At 39.2% G+C, this 20,527-nt stretch overlaps 1 protein-coding gene across 5 annotated transcripts in view; it reads left to right on the forward strand.

Annotated features, from left to right (window-relative positions):
- Positions 1 to 20,527, forward strand: part of DOCK4 (dedicator of cytokinesis 4) — a 446,778-nt gene that overhangs the window by 281,841 nt on the left and 144,410 nt on the right. For all 5 annotated transcript variants that reach the window (XM_075600022.1, XM_075600024.1, XM_075600026.1 and 2 more), the window contains 6 exons: positions 5,246 to 5,370; positions 7,932 to 8,094; positions 9,383 to 9,489; positions 14,364 to 14,520; positions 18,802 to 18,899; positions 18,992 to 19,075. In XM_075600022.1, the coding sequence (XP_075456137.1) occupies positions 5,246 to 5,370; positions 7,932 to 8,094; positions 9,383 to 9,489; positions 14,364 to 14,520; positions 18,802 to 18,899; positions 18,992 to 19,075 (734 nt within the window). The remainder of the gene's footprint in view (positions 1 to 5,245; positions 5,371 to 7,931; positions 8,095 to 9,382; positions 9,490 to 14,363; positions 14,521 to 18,801; positions 18,900 to 18,991; positions 19,076 to 20,527) is intronic.

A 20,527-nucleotide genomic window follows, 5' to 3' on the forward strand; every position in this document is an offset into this window, starting at 1 on the left:
TCTTACTAGTGCTTTGTAAAGGGGCATAATTATGTTTACTTCCCTTCCATCCATTGCCCGTTTGATGCAAGATAAGATCTTGTTTGCCTTTGCAGCTACTGCAAGACATTGGGCACTATTGCTAAGCCTGCTGTCTACAAGCACTCCTAAATCCTTCTCCATCAAGGTTTCCCCCAATATATCTCCATTTCATTTGTAAGTCGCCTTTTTATTCTTGCATCCCAAATGCATAACCTTACATTTATCTGTATTATACCTGATTTGCCATTTACCTGCCCATGTTTCCAGTCTCTCCAAGTCCTTCTGAAGAGAAATGACATCCTGCTCTGATTCTATTACCTTACACAATTTAGTATCATCAGCAAAGATGGAGACTTTGCTCTCGATCCCAACCTCAAGATCATTAATAAACAAGTTAAAAAGCAGGGGTCCCAGTACCGATCCCTGAGGTACTCCACTCACGACTTTAGCCCAACCTCAAAAAGTTCCATTTATGACAACCCTCTGTTATCTGTCCTTTAACCAGTTTTCAATTCTATATTATTACTGAGTCCAATTTTCTTTATTTTGTACACCAACCTCTTGTGTGAAACCGTATCAAAAGCCTTTGCAAATTCTAAGTAGACCACATCAACTGCATTACCCTGGTCTAAATTCCTACTTTCCTCCTCAAAGTAACAAATAAGGTTAGTTTGGCAAGATATATCCTTCATAAATCCATGCTGACTATTTCTAATAATATAGTATTCCATTAGGTATTCCTGAATATTATCCCGTATTAAACCTTCAAGTAGTTTCCATACTATTGAAGTCAGGCTTACAGGTCTGTAATTTCCCGGTTGTGATCTAGCTCCCTTTTTAAATATAGGCACCACATCTGCTTTACGCCAATCTTGTGGTACTGAGCCTGTGGAAATGGAGTCCTTGAATATTAAATATAATGGTTTTGCAATTACAGAGCTTAACTCCTTGAGAACTCTTGGATGTATGCCATCGGGGCCAGGTGCCTTATTTACTTTAATTTTTTCAAGTCGCTTATGAACTTCTTCCTCAGTTAACCAATTGTTCATTAATATGGAGGTTGTGGCTTCCTCCTGCGGCACTACTATTGAACTTGATTCTTCCCTGGTAAACACACAGAGGCAAAGAATTTGTTTAATACCTCAGCTTTTTCCTTATCTCCAATAATCTGCCTACCCATCTCACACTGAAAGGGTCCTATATTTTCTTTTCTCTTTTTTTGTTATTAAGGTACTTAAAGAATTTTTTGGGTTGACCTTACTTTCTATTGCAATCTTTTTTTCATTATCCATTTTTGCTAATTTGATTGCCCTTTTGCAATTTTTGTTACATTCCTTATAATTCTGATACGATGTCTCTGTCCCTTCTGACTTAAAGAATCTAAACGCCTTCCTCTTCCTGTCCATTTCTTCCCCTACCTGTTTATTTAGCCACATTGGTTTTGACTTATTTCTTTTATACTTATTACCCAAGGGTATACACTGATAAGTGTGCTTTTCTAACAATGTTTTAAAGACTGCCCATTTATCTTCTACATTTTTCCCTGCAAAAACATCATCCCATTGTACTGTATTACTACTAGATTAGACCTCCGTTTATTAAAATCGGCCTTTCTAAGTTTAAGGTCTTTATTGAACCCAAGAAATCTATTTTTTGATCATTTATTTCAAATGAGACCATGTTATGATCACTGTTACCCAAATGTTCCAGGACTTGAATATTTGTTATTACTTCTACATTGTTTGATATGACCAAATCCAGTATTGCCCCTCTCCTGGTTGGTTCCTCAATAATTTGGTGCATATAATTATCTATAAGCACCCCCAAAAACCTGTTTCCTTTTGTTGTAATGCTAATCTCATTACCCCAGTCTATGTCTGGATAATTAAAATCCCCCATTATGCAAACATGACCAAGTTTTGATGCCTTTTCCATTTGCAAAAGTATTTTAGCTTCCTCAATCTCACAGATATTTGGTGGTTTATAGCATATTCCCACAAACATTTTCTTAATACTTTTACCTCCACAGCTAATTTCTATCCACAAAGTCTCTACATTTTCATCATTTCCTTCATAAACATCATCCCTTATAATAGGTTTTAGATCCGGTTTAACATATAAACATTCTCCACCTCCCCTTCTATTTGTTCGATCCTTCCGAAAAAGGGAATAACCCTCTAAATTACCTGTCCAGTCATGAGTTTCATCCCACCATGTTTCGGTAATGCCTATGATATCATACTGCTCCCTTGCAGCTATTAATTCAAGCTCCCCCATTTTATCTGTCAGGCTTCTTGCATTAGCAAGCATGCATTTAAGTTTTTTTTCAGCCTGTACTATTATCTTATCTGCTCCTTCCTTTCTGCGCCCACTTGGTTTAGTCTTTAGAAGTTTTCTAGTATTATCTGTATTTACTATGGGTGTCTCACTGCTTGTCAAACTCGCACTTGCCCCCATTCTACCTCCATACCACCTTGTATCCTTCTCTATTCCATTTAGTTCATTATCTGTTTCATTCCCCTCCCCCTCCATCCTAGTTTAAAATCTCCTCCAACCTTTTTAGCATTCTCCCCCCTAGCACAGAAGATCCATCTTCATTGAGGTGCAATCCGTCCCTAGAATATAGATGCACCTCTCAGAAAAGGAGTCCCAGTGTTCTAAAAACCCAAACCCCTCCTTCCTGCACCACTTTCTTAGCCATGCATTAACCTCCCTGATCTCTGACTGTCTCCCTGCAGTAGCGCATGGGACTGGTAGTATTTCAGAAAATACTACCTTGGAGGTCCTTGCCTTAAGCTTTTGGCCTAGATCCCTGTAATAATTTTTTAGGACCCTCCATCTTTCTCTAACTTTGTCATTGGTGCCAACGTGTACCAAGACCGCCGGGTCAATACCAGCCCCCCCCCCCCAACAATCTGTCTACCCGATCCGCAATGTGCCGAATCCGAGCACCCGGGAGACAACAAACTGTTCGGTTCATGCGGTCACGGCAACAGATTGCCCTATCTACCTTCCTAATAATGGAGTCCTCTACCACCACAATCTTTCTTTGTATCTGAGCATCCTGAGTCCCCAATGTGCTGGAGGAACTATTCCCCTGGCTGCTAGAGGAATTAGTCTCCCCCAGCCTTGCCATTTCTGCCCCGACATTCCCAATATCTTCACTCAACACGGCAAATCTATTGGGATGTGTCAGCTCAGAAACGACCTGCCTCTCCCTATTGCCCCTGCTTCCCCTTCTGTCACCCAGCTACCTACCTGCTCCTCACTAACGGCAACCAAGCTACCTACCTGCTCCTCACTAACAGCGCCACTATCTGCACCACTAGTCGAAGCAAGGGCCTGCTCAGTGAGCTCTAAACCCCTTTCAAGATTGCCAATGTCACTCAATATTGCAAGTTGCCTCTTCAGATCAGCAATCTCTGATTCTAAAGAGACCACCCGCTCACACCTCTCACAGCGGTATGCTCCTTGGAACAGCTGCTCCAAGTGCACATACATGTGGCAAGATGTGCATTGAGTGACATTTTCAATCCTGCTCATTCTAGCAACTATGAAGTTTAGAAGTACTAACAGTAAACTGTACTTCAATATACTATACCCTGTTTAACCGCTTCCTTGTTCAAACTGCTTTGGTTCTAACTGCACACACTTTAAACAACCAGCACTTCAAATCAACCATACGGATCAGTCAGTACACGCAAGCCTAGGGGGAGACATGACAGGGAGGCGTGTTGGAGGCTTGCCCGTGACATCACGTGACAAAATCAAATTATTTTGTCTGCTCGGCAAACGCGGTCGCGCTTTGTTCTGCGCGCTCTATGACCTGCCTCATAGAGGCACGGCCTTTTGTTCGCGCTGCGCGTGCCATCGCACTAGATATAGACAAGACTGTGCTTTACGTGCTTACTGCCTAGTGACGGCCCTGTGACACCACACATTAGTTCATGACTCATTGGGTACTTTAAGGCAGGGGTGCGCAAAGTTTTGAACTTGTGCCCCTCCCCGCCTGCTTACCGCCTGCCTCTCTCCTCCTTGGGTCCAGCGTCAAATAATGTTGCGGGGTCATGTGACGGCACGTTACCATGGCAATGTGATGTCATGTGACCCTGCGGCATCATTTGACGCCGTTACCATGGCGACGCGTCGCCGAAGATCAGGTAAGAGAAGCTGTAGACGCCTCATGCGTTCCAACCGGCACTTAATTTAAGTGCCTTGGGGGAGAGCGTGGGACCTCTGTAGCCGCCACGCCCCCCCCCTGGAAATTATCCCGTGCCACCTGGGGGGCGCGCCCCCCACTTTACCCACCACTGTTTTAAGGCAGAAGGGGATTTATTTATGTCTACATCTAAATTGCTAATTTACATAACTTTGTATTTAAAGCAAACGTTGCACTTCACGGCTTTCTCTGTGTCATATGGCTAATCCAAAATTAACTCCTCAGACTGAGACTAGCCCTTTCAATGCCCCAGATTCAAACCCAAGATCAATGTATTACACTCAAATTATAGACCAAAGTTTTAATCAGAGCCAGAGACTTGTGATGGGGATGAGACAGGCTCTCTTCTATTGTTTTTGTAGAATTTGTTTCGGTTGGGATGAAACTCCACTGATTAGACATTTGTGATTTAGTATTCTGCTTGTTAATATGTTACCTGATGCCCTAGATACTGTACATTTTCTGTTGTACTAGCTGCTTAGCTTATAGAAATGAGAAGGGGAGGTCCCTGGAGAACTCATTAAAAAAAAAGAAGCTTTATCCAAAATGGAGTATATGAGGGGTGATTTTTCCCATTTCATGTAAAAAAATATTTGTACTTTATCATAATATTTTAATTGCAATACTTTTTAGGGCCCTAGGCCACTACTTTGTCATGCTTCAAAATACTTTTTAAGTTTATGTAATTATTGATTTATTGTTACTTCCTGACTCATTTAGATTCTGTTTGATGTTGTTAAATATACCTTATCAAATCTTGACATTTTAGCATTTCAAATCTTTTTTTTCCCCCTCCCAGATAGATCTAGATACATCTTTCTTTTGCATCAAATGTCTTTGTTCCAGGATCGTTTTATTCTTGAATTAAGTCTCTATTGATAACAGTCATGTAATACACAATGAGTGATTGTATATAGTATAATATACCATGGTGCATACTTTGTTTATATGAAAAATATATTTGACAATCATTCTAATTTCTCAATACATATTTATTTCTCACAGGTGAAATGAGGAACGACCTGTATATCACCATAGAAAAGGGGGAGTTTGATAAAGGAGGTAAAAGTGTGGCAAGAAATGTACAAATCACAATGGTCATTGTGGACAACGAGGGACACATTTTAAAGGTAACTTACCATTCTGTTAATGTACAGTTTATGTTAATGTCGCCATTTAACCAGCTTTTTTTCTTCTGCATTTGTTTATTTTACTTCTTTATTAAATGTTGCAAATAAAAATACCACTTGTGAGCACATTCACGTCACAGACAGATCTGCAACCCTGCTTTTCACCATTATCTTTTAGCATTCAATGCTACCACTGCAGCTAGGGTTTCTGGGAAATGACATGCAAGTGAGCACACAGTTTCACATTTTGATTCAAATCCATTTTAACCTGGACCCCTATAAGCGTATGCCTGCCACATTACACAGCTTTTCAGCAAAGCCTGGAATAAAGAAGTGCATTATTAAATGTTAAAACTCTAATGATATCTACTTTATTGTCTTTTGGGGCTTTGGTGGGAATGTTTAAAACTAGCTGCTGCTTATTTTCATAGGGGGAAAAAAAGATTGCTTTATCTGTTAGATACGTTAAATACATTATTTTGAAAATAAATATGTACTTTAAAGAAAAGCGTTTGTGTCCTCAAAAACACTTTGTGTGGAATGCACCATACGTTTAGCATCCTCTATTACAGTGTTGTTTATGTCATATCTCCCAAACACTTCAGGAGAGGAAAAGGCAGATACTGTTAGTAGTTGGCCCTCTTGGAAGATATTTCCATTTTTTTCTGTAGTTATACAGTACCTATGTGTACATTAATTGGGGGGGGGGGGGGGAAGCTGGATGAAGACCTTCCCAATAATCTTCCATGTAATGCGGTTGCAAGCCTCTATTCTCCATGTTGTTCCAACAAATCTGATTGCATCCTCCCCTCTTACTTTTGTTTGCCGTCTGGGTATTTTCAATTCCCTTGGAATCCAGTTGAGTATCATCTTTCTCCAACTATGGTCGTTTCTTCTTGCTATATGTCTGTCCCATTGCCATTTTAATTTCTTCACCTTTGTGATGATGTTGCAGAATATAGTTGGTTTCAAACTCATTCATTCTTTTTCGTTTCTCTTCGGGTAATACCCAGCATACATCTGTCCATACGTCTTTGAGTTGTCTGAAGCGTCTCAATTATCTTCGAATTTAGCATCTAAGTTTCACGTCCATACCTGGGCACATGCAGAATGCACTGGTCCAAAACTTTCTTCTTGAGGCACAGTGGAAGTTTTCTTATGTCTTCCAGTTGCGCTCCATCCCATCTTCATTTTCTTATTGATTTCATTTGAAAGTTCCCCATCTACCTGTGTTATGTATTCATGGCAAAAGACCAAAGTGAAGGAAACTAATCTCTTTGCTGACACACTTTACACCAAATTATTCCATGAATAAATACAATATGTTTTCGTGTTTTAATGGAGGAAGGGAGCAATGTTGATTGAGAAGACCCTAGGGAGTGATTCATGCTGATTGCGAACGGCGGGCTGTTTTTACATAGAGATTTGCTGCGGGATTAAGTTAGTTGCCCTCACAGCTACATCCATTTCGGAAGGCACATGGATTTACCAGCTTTATCCAACGGATGACATCAGCCAAGCTTTCCAAGTGCCCAGCTGTGTGTTTTTGGATCAGGACCAGCACCTGGTGACGTTACGCTCTTAGAGATTTTCTCTTTTATATTCCCCATTTCCACCTCTTGTTGGACTCTTATATTCACATTGGTGCCAGGATTCCTCAACACTATTATGGAACATCGAGGCCCCAGATGAGTACTATCCTGCTGAGATAATATAACTCTAAATGCGCTATTTCTAGCTACACTTGTGAGTGTGCTATTTTAGATTCTCTATTTTTGATATTAAATGTCAACACAGATTTGTGCTGTGTGGCACGCGCTTCTTTTTTCTATATATACTTTAATGGTATTTTTTATTACTTTATTACTTTAATGGTTGTACTCTCTTAACCATAAACTTTCTTTCTATTAAATTATATTTATTTATATTGTCTCCACTCTAGGATACCAGGAAGCATCACGTTTCTAAAACACAATCCAATATAAAGAATTTTAGAGCAGTCCATTTTAACTAGTGCAGACACTTCACACTCAGAACCTTTATTTTCCTCAATTTAAAAGTTCTTAATATTTGTTTAATTATGCCTCTGTAGAACAGAGAAGTAACATGTTCACAATATGTATTTATAACAATTTTTGATAGAATTACATTTTTGGTATGTTAATATTTTGTCCCATGTTTTAGCGGTGCTATTTCATGAGACATCCTCTGGTGCCATTCAAGACATTGTCATGACTCATTCAAGTGAATGGGTTATAAGTGGTCTTTCAGTACCTCAAGTTGTCTTCTGGAAAAGCCAAACAATATAGATTTAGTACTGATCACTATATATATATATATATATATATATATATATATATATATATATATATATATATATATATATATATATATTCCTGTATGTGCGTTCAATATGTATGTGTGTGTGTGTGTGTGTGTGTGATATATATATATATATATATATATATATTTTTTTTTTTCTTTCAGTTATTTATTTAAAAAAAAAAAAAAATTGTGTGTATGTATTCTAACAAACCAGTTGTTGTTTCCTGTTCTTTTAGGATTTCATCTCCTTTGGCTCTGGGGAGCCAACAGCTAATGAGTTTCATTCATTTGTGTTATATCACAATAACAGTCCCAGATGGGCTGAACTGCTAAAACTTCCTGTTCCTGTGGATAAATTTAGAGGAGCGCATATCCGCTTTGAATTTCGCCACTGTTCCAGTAAGATTTGTTTGTTTTGTTTTTGGAAAGCCTTAGAAAATATACTTTGCAAAGTTAGAAAGCAACCTATACAAAAAAAGATTGTGGTGTATGTGTCAAAAGAAAAAAAATCATAGGTTTGCTATTAAATGGATGATGTGAGAAGCATGTAATGTACTGTAAATGTATTAGAGTTTTTTTACATCTATTTTGACCCGTGCGTAACAACTTGCATTTTGTGAAATGTCAGTTGGAAGATGGAGGAGTTAAAGGAGGCAAAAAAAAAAAATGGAAACAACTTATCAATGTACAGATGCAGCCACGAGTATCCAAACACTTGCCTGGGAAAATGTGGAGCAATACCACAGTAATGCTGTAACATTTCTGTGACATTTCTGCAGACAGACTAATGGTCCATCGGATTAACACAGCGGGGGTCCCTGGCAGTCCCATTCAAACTTTTTAGAGAGAGAGATTTACTTCCAAGTAATTTTTTCCTTGTTTTCTCTATTCTCCGAGCCCTGATTAATTTTAATATTATCTGGGAATTATTTTTTCTCTCCTTACACTACTAGCCAAATACATTACGAAACCAAAACCCTTGACATTTTAGAACAAAAACAAAAATTATTTAGAACCAATACCAGAGAACCAGGCCAAGTGTACGTCTCTAGGAAGTTTCTTAGCATTAATATTTTAGTTTCCTAATTGTGTTTTATGATTACATATTTTGTGCTTTATTATGCTATTTTAGCATTTTCTTTCCTATTTTGATGTTTTTTGCCATAATTTACTAAAAATGTGAAACCAAACAAATTGGGTATAGCCAACACTTAGTTCCTACAGAGACCTGTAAAGTTTTAAAATATTATTTAAATGTACTTATATCTGCCATTTCTTTTTTAGTTTGTTAATTACTTACACTTGCCACTGCTATTAGCTGACTTGGGTCCAAAGTGGCAGTGCACCTTTGAAAAAACCATATATTATACTGTGATGTGTCCAGGTCAGCAAATCGGGCTACCATCTTTTCACCCTTTTCAGCAATAATAATTTCCTTACCTATGGGGAAAAAAAAACCTTTCTGGCTAACTTGGATTGTCATGGCTAAGAAACTTGAATAACACTTTGTTACAGTTGATGCAAATGTTCTGTGCTGTGCTCTTGTTTTGGGATAAACCTTCTTGTACACGGATACATTGTGGCTGCATTTTAAAATGGGCATTATACCAGCATTTATTTGGGGTGTAATAATTAGCACATAACTGGGAAATAGGCAAATGAGCAACATTTTTCTATTTTTTTTTAGCAAAAGAGAAGGGTGAGAAGAAGTTATTCGGCTTTTCTTTTGTGCCCCTGATGCAAGAAGATGGCCTAACATTTCCAGATGGGACGCATGAACTCATTGTGCATAAGGTGATTTGAACAATTCCCTTGCCTGTGTAGCGTAACCTGTAATGTACTAAACTACAGTACATTGGCCGTTTTACTTCTCTTTCTAAATTGCAGTAATTTGTCAGTATCAACATGTAAAGCCGCAATTAGTTTTTGCTATGATTAATTGTATACGCACCACACCTGTCGATGCAGCCTTTTCTTTTGAAACGTTGTGCTGTCTTATCCACATTTAACTGTAATAAAAGAGATATGAAGCACAATCAATAATTACTTTAAGTTCTAGTTCGATAAAAAAAATCTCTATATATATTTTTGTAAGGATGTCTGTACATCCCTCTGTGATAGGCTGAACGGCCTGTCGCTCACCCAGGGACAGCCAGTGAGGTTGCACATCCCTCCCCCTCTGTGATAGACTGATTGGCCTGTCACTCGCCCAGGGACAGCTAATGAGACTGCACATTGGCTGTGTAACATCTTAAGTGTCACATATGATGTGTCGGTGGAGTTCAAATTGGAGGTGTAGAATACAAGAATTGGACTCTGCACTTCATCATCAACCCTGCAACTGTGAGAACTTCACTCTCTAAATATAGAAGGATGACAAGGAGGAAGGAATGGAGAGCAGTGTGAACATCAGGCAGGAGCAAGTGCAAAGAGAGGGGTGGAGAGACAGCAAGGTCAGTAGGAAGAGGAAACAGAGAGACAGCAAGGAGAGGAGGAGACAGATGAGATAAGTAGGAGAAGAGGGCGTGTACTGTACACACAGAGTAGCAGACAGTAAGGCGGGGAGTGCAAAGAGAGGGGAGGAGAGTGCAAAGAGGAGCAGGGCATGATGGAGGAGAGTGTAAGGTGGGGAAGAGGGGACAAGAGACAGCAAGACATTATGGGAGGCGTGAAAACAAAGAGTAATGTTTAATAACCTTTCAGATCTCCTAGATCGGTGTATGTTATGGCAGGTACAGCTAGTATGTATATTTTACACAAGTGTATAGCAGAAACTGATACACAGTCTTACCGTGTTGTTGTTATGTGTATGCACATTGTTAACACAAGCCATCATTTATCTATATATATAGATATATATATCTATATATGATAAGACACAAAGTTATACCGCATGTACGCCAAATATAAAGGTTACCCAGAAACTGTCTAAATATGACAGAAAATATGTGATATATAATCAATAGACAGTGGTGCTCAATGGATAATGGCACAACAAAAAAGCATCCATAAAGTAAGCACACGGTATACCAGAGTAGAATATAAGTAATGAATTTTATTGATAATGGATAAAAACAGGGGATGAAATATTAAAAAGGGAGGGGGTCTCCACAAGGACAATTCTGATTCCCATGGGAACAAGATATGGTACAAAGACAACTCAATGGTTGTAAGGGTGTACTGGCGTGCTGGGCTAAATTCGTGACATAAGGTGCAACAATACTGCTATGGGTGGAATAAGCAGATAGCAACCGAAGTAAATGTCTCAACCAACAATAGTGGTACTAAGGGAATAACAGCCAGCTTAGCACAGCCAACTACATGAAAAAAAATATATATATATATCTCAAAACACACAAACAAACAGTAGCGCTTCTTAATTAATTATGTGAATATAAACGTGCTTAAATCAATAGGGATTAAGTGAATACTTAATTATAATAATAGTGATATTTAAACTAGTGCTATTGATAGCTATTGATAGCTAATAGTGTTATTACTAATTATAAAAAATGGTGTTCATAAATCATAAAAAAAATTCACTCAAAATTCACAGGTGTAGTCCATCTGGTCCACTGAAGATAGTATAAACTTAGGATGGTGTCCAGACCCCAAATACTAATGGCTCATGCAGCTCCTTTGATATGGTATAGCCACACACAAAGTACCTACAGAAAAACAAAACAAAGAGAAGCGCAGGCACTATAGTGTTATAATGTATAAAAAATAGTGTCCATTTAATAAGACACGCAGTCCATAGGAAACGTACTTACAAGATTTAAAAAATAAAACAATAAGCATGTGAGAGAATAATCTCTAAGGGGTTCGTCAGCTGGGTGGGAGGGGTCCAGTGTGAATACTCTGCCTGGGTAGATTGCAGCCGTTGGAGCTCCTGACACACAACCACTGTGCTGTATAAATCAGCCTGATAATCCGCATGCAGTTTTCAGTCCTTCAGTCAATGGAGGTTCTGGCTGCTAGCCGCATGTGCAGCGTGAACAACAGGGCTCCATACAGGCTGAAGGCACCTCCTCTCACCGTCATGCGTGCTGAGGTGGTGCTTATTGTTTTTTTAAATCTTGTAAGTGTGTTTCCTATGGACCGCGTGTCTTATTAAATGGACTCTATTTTTTATACAGTATAACACTATGGTGCCTGCGCTTCTCTTTGTTTTTTTCTATATAGATATATCTATCTATATATAGATATATATATATATCCACATCACATAATCTCATCTATACATACACATTAATCTACGTTAAGGGTGTAACATCTTCTGCATGGCAGACAGACTCAGAAGGAGCTGCTCAGTGAGTAAAGACACTGACTGGCACTGAGTTTGAAGCAGGGGAGCCTGGTTTAATTCTCGGTTTCGGCTCCTTGTTAACTTGGGCAAGTCACTTTATCTCCCTGTGCCTCAGGCACCCAAAAAAAAAACATAGATTGTAAGCTCCACAGGACAGGTACCTGTGCCTGCAAAATGTCTCTGTAAAACGCTACGTAAAAACTAGCAGCGCTATACAAGAACATGCTATTATTATTATTTATTTATAATTCGTCTGATTTATATCAATTCCCACAAATTGGAGAAGAGCCAAAAAAACAGTGGTTAAGACAATAGAGAATTCTAAAAGATACTCTTTGATTAGGTGTCAATCTAACATTGTATATGCCAGTAAATGTTAATATTTTTTTTAGTTAAACATTAGATTACTTGGAATTTCCCATTCTTTCATATGGCATGTTAAGCGCAAAATTGATTTTGGGTGGGGCTACATTTTATGGTTTAAAGCGTAGCATTGTTTAGTAAATCTGGGATCAAGTGTTATTATTTGAGCCATTACATTTCCTATGTACAGAACCTCTTGTTCCAAGTGTGGTTAAATGGCAAAAAAACGATTCAGAGAGGAATTATGGCAACAAGGATTTATGTGCGTGTGTTAAGACTACATCAGGCTTGTTGTGATTGTGTCAGTCCCTTCATTTACGCCATCACTTATTTTAAAAGGGTTTTGAAAGACTTCATGCCAAGAGCAGATTCTGTAAGGGAATTGTACTAGCAATCAGCAACCGATAAAAGGAATGTACTGTACCAGATTATTGGATGTGATAACCTAAAAGTTGTGAAGCACTGTAGCAAGGCAAATGGAGAGCAAACAGAACTTTTAGGATTCCAAGTTTTTCTTAGCTCATTGTAAGTTTTTTTTAAATGTTTTTATTGTCTTTTCTCATATTATTTTCATTAGCTGTGTATTTATGCAACCTCTGTAAAACGCTGTACATGGCTGGCTGTTCAAAAATACATATAACATACATTTTATATTTGAGCTGTAGGATCAGAAACTGTGAGCGTATAATCATGAAGAAACAGTGAATGTATAGATCAGCCTCGCTACCCATATTGGTGTGTAGCCCCCTTTCCCTATGACTTAGGGAACTATCCGTGCTGATATACTTGTTCGCTCACAGGAGGCCTCCGCCTCTGGGAGCCTGGGGTGAGCTCTTTCTCCTCTTGCGTGCCTACCTATGAGGGATCGCAGCGTTGGCAGGATAACCCCTCACAGGAACCAATCACAGTAATAAGAAATACACTCACAGGTGTATTACAATGTTTACTGACACACACATATAATAACACTAGTAATAACAATAGTAACTTCCAAGATACACCCAATATAATACATAACACCCTGGTGTGTGTGTCCCAAAGTACTGAGGGTGCCCTAGGCACCTAAACATCCAGTGTCCATAGAACAGTCCCCACCCAAAGTATGAGTTAGCGCTACCCCTGTGTATATAGTTGGTGCGCTTAATACCTCCCTGGGCATTCCTGTACTCAGGTACTGCTGATGAAATATAGATCAGCCAGGTCCCACGTCGTAGGGCCTCCAACAATCCCCTCATGCCTTAGGGTCCTGATCCCTCTCAAGGGTGAGCTCCAGCAGGAGAATCTCAGGTAATGTCTTGGATGGGCCTGTGGCCTGGTCCCAGACTGCAGGGCACCGCGTGGCCATCCGGTCACCAGTGCAATACCACTACAGCAGTACTAAGGGAAGCGTACCTATCTGGGTCCTTCTCTACAGTACTTCTTCAAGTGACTCTGGGCCTAACTGGGGCCTGCTGGGAAGCCTGGCCTAGTCCAGAGGCTACTGACACCCTGGACACTACCGCTTCTCTTGCTGCCTCCATCGGACTGAGCCCGCTCTGATAACCCCTGGCGCTCTGATAACCCCTGCAGCCTCCATCCCCGCACCAGAGGTAACATGAGAATGAATACAATAAAAAAGTTCAGGTTTTGCTAGGCTAATAACCTTTCTCGCCTATATCTATATATATATATCTATATACATATCTATATACATATATATAAACACAAAACAGGGTTCATAAAAAGTTATGGTAATAAAAAAATATTGTTTAAAATAGATCCAAGCATAGCTATGTTAATGAATATATTCTTGATAAAAAGACTTGCATGCATTAAAACTAGTTCCCATACTTTTAACTGGACAGTCTGCCATGTGTATATAGTGCCCTCCTTTGTCTCAATCCTTTTAGTAGTCTGCAAAGGGTTGGAGCCCCCTGTGCATTGTAGTGGTTGTGGTTAATCGCTTTATGAATTGTATTTCACTTTCGCCAGTAACTTACAACTTTTATTTTTACAGTGTGAAGAAAACACCATCTTCCAGGATTGTTGCCGCTACCTCAAGCTCCCCTTTTTGAAAGGACTTCAACACGGAAACAATAATCAAGCCATTAAAAATACGAAAGAGTCTTTCTGGATAACCTCGTTTCTTTGTTCCACTAAACTCACACAAAATGGTACGGCGGTAAAGAATGTTCTTTCATAAAATATTAACGGTGGTGTCTTTTGAAACACTGCCTTTGTGTACCCCAGGGTGCTGCCTTGATCCAGTCTTTCCTGGGTCTGCTGATGTTACAGTGCAAACCATTTATAATAAAAGCAGGCTGCGTGTTTCATATCACTGTGAAAAAAAGGGAAGCACATACCAACGGTTATACTGCAATCTACTTCTAAAAGAGTAACAGACACCCACATAAATAAACTTCAACAGACCATGGTTTAAACGGAAATAACAATTAAGTAGTGCCCCCCTTCTACCCTCCTCCCCATTTCCCCCCTTTTTCCCCCAATCCCCTTTTTAGCCTCTTTTTGCACTCCCTTTCCCTGGTTTTTCCCTACACCATTTTTTTAGGGTCCATTGACACATTACCCGCTTGTGTGACATTTCTCCAAGTTTATTATTGTCTTGTGCTTACATTAAATCAAAAATGTTGGGGGGCATGTACCCTGTTTTACGGGTTCCTTCGAGTCAGTGAGTGCAGTAATTGTCTGATCTGTATTAAGATTGTACAACTTTAGCACGAGTTGTGTTTTTAACAATGAAGTAGGTTACAGATGTAGCAAGATTTGCTGTCCCTGGTGCCACGGACAAGCAAGCAAAAGTCCACGGCACCCGTGACAGTGTCTGCCGCGATCAAGCTGCGTTAATCCTTTGGTGCCACGCCAGCCACGGTTGCATGACTGTGACATGTAAGCTTTCTATATGTGTGTCTGCATCATACAATGAAATGTCCCACTCCCACTTATCCTGCCTAAAAAAAAAAAGCGTTTTAATTTTCTTTACTTTTTTTTAAAAATTGTCTTTATTCCAAGTTGCATTGTATGGAAGATAGATATTTGGACATATGGAGGAGCAATATCCTAAAACGTAAACAATTCAAGCAATGATTTTTAATACGGGTGGTGAGTGGGAGGACATGAGGAAGGCTATATATCAAGTTTCATGTGTTCTGTAGACCCTGTAAAAGTATTTCTGCAAAACTTAATCTGCCCAGTCTTTTTTTTAACTAACCATGTGCATACCAAGCAGTATAATGGAATTGTTACATTAAGTGTTTTGTACATTACTAGTTAGTCATGTGAAATGTTGTTTTTTGTTCCCAAATGTTGCAATTTTTCTAATAATACATATGCATGGAAACAGGCCTGTTCCTAGAGTATGTGCTGCCCTTAGGCAAGCACAATTAATGCCACCCCTCCCACCCCTAAAAAAAATTCAACTTCCCCGCCCCTCCCCCCCTAGTTTCCCTCTCCTAGGTAGGAAGTAGAAGGTCTCCAAAGCGGAACTGCATTCATTTCCACTCTGGGGACCCCTGATTCCTGAGATGCATACCTGTATAGGGGGTGTAGGTATGTCATGCTCAGGTACCGGTCACGCATGCCAATAGGAAGCCGCAATGCAAGGAATGATGTCACGGCTTCCTGTTGGTCCAGTTAAACTTCTTAGATATGCATGCAATATATTATTTGATGACATCTCCTCTCTCTCACCGAACCCTCCTCATCCTCTCATCCTCCTCATCATTTCTCTTACCCCCCACCTCATCCTCCCTCACACCTTATCCTCATTCTCACCTCTTCATTTTCTCTCACCTCCACCCACCTCCTCCTCTCTCTCTCACCCCACCCTCCTCCTCATCCACTCTCTCATCCCCACCCTCGTCCTCCTCATCTCTCACCCCCCCTAATCCTCTCTCTCACCCTCCTTCTCGTCTGCTCTTGCTCCCCTCTTAATCCTCTCTCACACTCCCTCCTCAGCCTCTCTCTCTCACCCTCCACCTCCTCCTCCTCCTCTCTCTCACCCCCTCCTCCTCTCGCTCACCCCCTCCTCATCATCCTCTCTGCTCGGTATCCCCCCATTTGGATTTTTTTACATTAACTCCCACATTTTAGTGCACATTATTTTAATTTACTGTTGCACTTGATACCGGTTTATGTTATAATTTTGTTAGTCTGGTATTTTTTTCTCACTGCATCCTTTAAGGACCAGTGAGTTACCTGTTGATTCGTCGGCCAATCAGACCTACCAGATTAAATAGTTTTCCTCCTCTCACCCCCTCCTTCTCTCACCCTCCCTCCTCCCCTCACCCTTCCTCCTCCTGCTCTCACCTTTGATGCATGTTTATTTTCAGAATTCAACAATACTCTATAGAAGGGTATTCATATCTGAATTAACTTTATTTTAAAAATAAAATAACCCACTGTCTTGTGGCAAAATGTGTTGATTGTAGGGCAATGCCGGAGACCGTATGCTAGATTAGGTTTTCTTGATCTGGACTTTAAGCACTTAATTTTTCTTATTTATTGATATTGATCATAAACTACATTTTCAAATCCTTTAGTAGTTTTCTATGTTGAAGTAACATCTATTGTATAACATAGCACTGATACCTGTAATCTTTCTGCACTATGCTTTCTTTAACTTTCAATTAGCCAATAACCAAAGCAGCTTCAAATGTACATTTTGGTGTAACACAGAACTACAGCATACAATAAACCATTTTACACAGTCTTATTTTGATCTTTTGGGCTGAATGAGTGGCTCAGTCAGTAAAGACCCTGACACTGAAAACACTACTGAGCGTAAAGCAGGGGAGAGCCTGGTTCAAATCCTGGTGTCGGCTCCCTGTGACCTTGGGCAAGTCACCTTATCTCCCTAGGCTTCAGGCACCATCAACATAGATTGTAAGCTCATCTGGGCAAGAACTGTGTGTCTGTAAGAATCCCATGTACAGTGCTGCGTACAGTGCACTATACTGTAATTCTGAAGTGCTTTGAGTCTCATTTGGAGAAAAGTGCTATATGAAATAAAGTTATTATTATTAATGTTATCATCTTTCCAATTCCTTACCCAGCAGTCATCAGTAGACATCCACACAGAGAAAGAGAAGGATTTTCAGCAATGTCCAGTACAGTGCTTGCTGTATCCAAAACATTGGCAACTATATGTTATGACAGATGTGACAGAACTATAAGAACATCAATGTCTATAGATTATATAGTTCAAGGTCACTGCTAAAATGTTATGGAATTTAAATGCCTCTCTTAGGAACCAGCTGTGGCATTCCATTTGCTTTAGTATAGCACCTAATCTGCGATTGCTATTTATTTGTTGTAATGGTTTTCTGTTTTACATTTTTTGTTTTTGATTTTAAACAATAAGTGAACTACCAATGCACAAAGTTGGCAAAGCATGCATTCCAATAAACTGTGCAGTATAATGTCTGTACTTACTATACATAGACATGATAAAGCTATGGTATACTCTCATGCATACCGAAGGCGTGTTTTTATCTTTTACTCCTAAGAAAAACTTCCGCTGACCTTGTGTTCTAAGAATAATTATTGCAATTAAGCTGTTTGGCACAAAAATCACATTCCTTTTTTAACAGGTACCTTTGAGCAAAGTGTACCAGAGTTTTTGAAAACCATATAAATAAGGGTCATGGGGTCCGGTTAACATTATAGAAAGAAACTAGTGATCATACTAATTTGTATTATATTTTCAAACTGCCACATTTGGTTTTAGAATTGAAACATGTACTTTAAAATAAGTATTAGCAAACTGTAAGAAACTGTTTATGAAAATCAACTTGGTAGTTTTAATTAAAAACGTATGTTTACTTTTGACCTTCACACTATGTCTAGTTTTTAGGTTGGAATTATTACTTGCTAGTCGGGATTTTTTACTTTTGGCACCTAGACAACTTTGATAAATGTAGATTGCATCAGAAGTGTAGGTACAGTAAAGTGGACCAAGTTTCTTAATTTATTTTCTAGTAAGATGATTATAGATAATTCATTTCAGTATGTGTTTTATCTACAGTAGAGTACACCCTTACAAACTGTGTTTTTCAAGAGGACTGAACTGACATTAATCATTCAGGTAGCCAATGTAGTGTTGTTGATTGTGATAGATTCAAATTGAGAATTGTTGATTGTTCTGATACATGGTTCAAGTTTCAGTTGGCAGTAAGAGAAGTTGAAAAGTTGATCATTATGATAATACAGTTCTGACACAGCTTTGTTTTGTCCTATCGACCTAAATCACAAGACTCCAAATTAGAATTAAACCTAAAACCATATTTTTATGTTACCGAGATTAGGTTTAGGAACATCATACATTGACATGCAGGATAGTGCTATATGGCTTTTATGACAAAAGGCCAAAATCAGTACAGCTTTTTGTATCTACTTTTCTCTGAATATAGCTTTCACTGTTTCATTTTAACTTGTAGGTGATATGCTTGATCTTCTAAAGTGGCGGATGCACCCAGAAAAAATCCCAGGCTGCCTTTCCAAATTAAAAGAAATTGATGGTTCGGAAATAGTAAAGGTAAGCGATAATTTGGGACTTTCTAGCTGTTCAGATGTATAATATTAAATAATACTTTGACAGTGAAATATTTAACCCCACACCCTCTTTAGTTTCTTCAAGACACACTGGACACTTTGTTTGGAATTCTGGATGAAAGTTCTCAGAAATATGGCTCCAAGGTCTTCGATTGCTTGGTAAGTTTCACTTCCTTTCTCTTTGCATTGTTTTTGTATGTTTATGTTACATAAGTGTCACGGTAACTTATGACAAGATATAATGAACACCAAATATCTGGGTTGAACTGAACGAGGCTTAGATATAATAAAATATATTTATTTCTTAAAAAAGGTGAACACAGCAATATAGTACAATTAACAAACAAGAAGGTAACACTTACTTAGGGTTGGGGGATGGAGAAGTATCAGCTAGCAATTCTTCAGCAATCCGGTGACATTCCAGGTGGAATCAGAAGCACAACTAAAAACTGTAGGGTTGACACAGTTTATATACCTGTGTAACCCTATTCTTAACATTGAATACAGACTATTGGTGAACAATTATCTGTATCCAATCCCTAACGTGGAGACACAGATTAACCCATGCCCCCCAGCTAATTAGAACAAATAAAGTGATGCTGCACACCTCAAAAATAGAAAAAACATACAATTACCGGTGCTCCAGTGTTTGCACGAAAGCCTGCAATCAGTCCAAGACAGATGAATGAAGGAACAAAGGGCACTGCGGATTTGAGCAAAATAAACTCATTTATTGAGCCAACACGACGTTTCGACCTAAGTGGTCTTTTTCAAGTGACAATGGCATGCCATTGTCACTTGAAAAAGACCACTTAGGTCGAAACGTCGTGTTGGCTCAATAAATGAGTTTATTTTGCTCAAATCCGCAGTGCCCTTTGTTCCTTCATTCATCCCCCAGCTAATTAGCCCATGTGTACTGGGACTCTATGGGTAGCCCCATAATTAAATCAGGGGCAACGACCAGTCTACCAAATGAAGTATCTGCATTGTTTGTAGGTGTAGACATAACACTTACAAACCACTCCAGTTTGATGATTCTCCACCCTCAGGTAACAATTAGAGTGGCAGAGTCTGCTGATTAGTACTTAGTCGGTTGATTAGTACTTAGTGTAAACAATCAGGCAGTTAACTTTTGATCACAGTGCTTAGGCTCAATCAGCCGGCTGCCCTTCATGACCTATTAGCATAGCAGATGGAGTCTGCATTGTCAGAGCAGATCCAAAATACCATACATATACACTTTAATATCTACACATATTAATAAGTTCCATTCTGGTGGGCTCAGTGGGTCGAAAGTTGCCAGTTTTTAATGCCTACAGTGCCTCCACATATTGGCCAAATATCAACTCTCTGTGACCTCCAGAACTGGAGATACAGAAATGCACTTTAAAACATTTAAATACAGGATTATAATGAAACATGGGAACAGGGAAACATACATTTTCCTGACATGACAAGGTGTAAGCCACATTCCTGGACCGCAGTCCAGTTAACCCCTTGCCTCCCTGGTGAGGTCAGGGGGTGGCCATATGGGGTGCAACCCCTTTAATACCGGGCCAACCCCCTCTTCCTCTACAATAATATTATATATTACATTGTAGTTTTTATCTA

The sequence above is a fragment of the Ascaphus truei genome, chromosome 5 (genome assembly GCF_040206685.1).
Source record: "Ascaphus truei isolate aAscTru1 chromosome 5, aAscTru1.hap1, whole genome shotgun sequence".
NCBI lineage: Eukaryota > Metazoa > Chordata > Amphibia > Anura > Ascaphidae > Ascaphus > Ascaphus truei.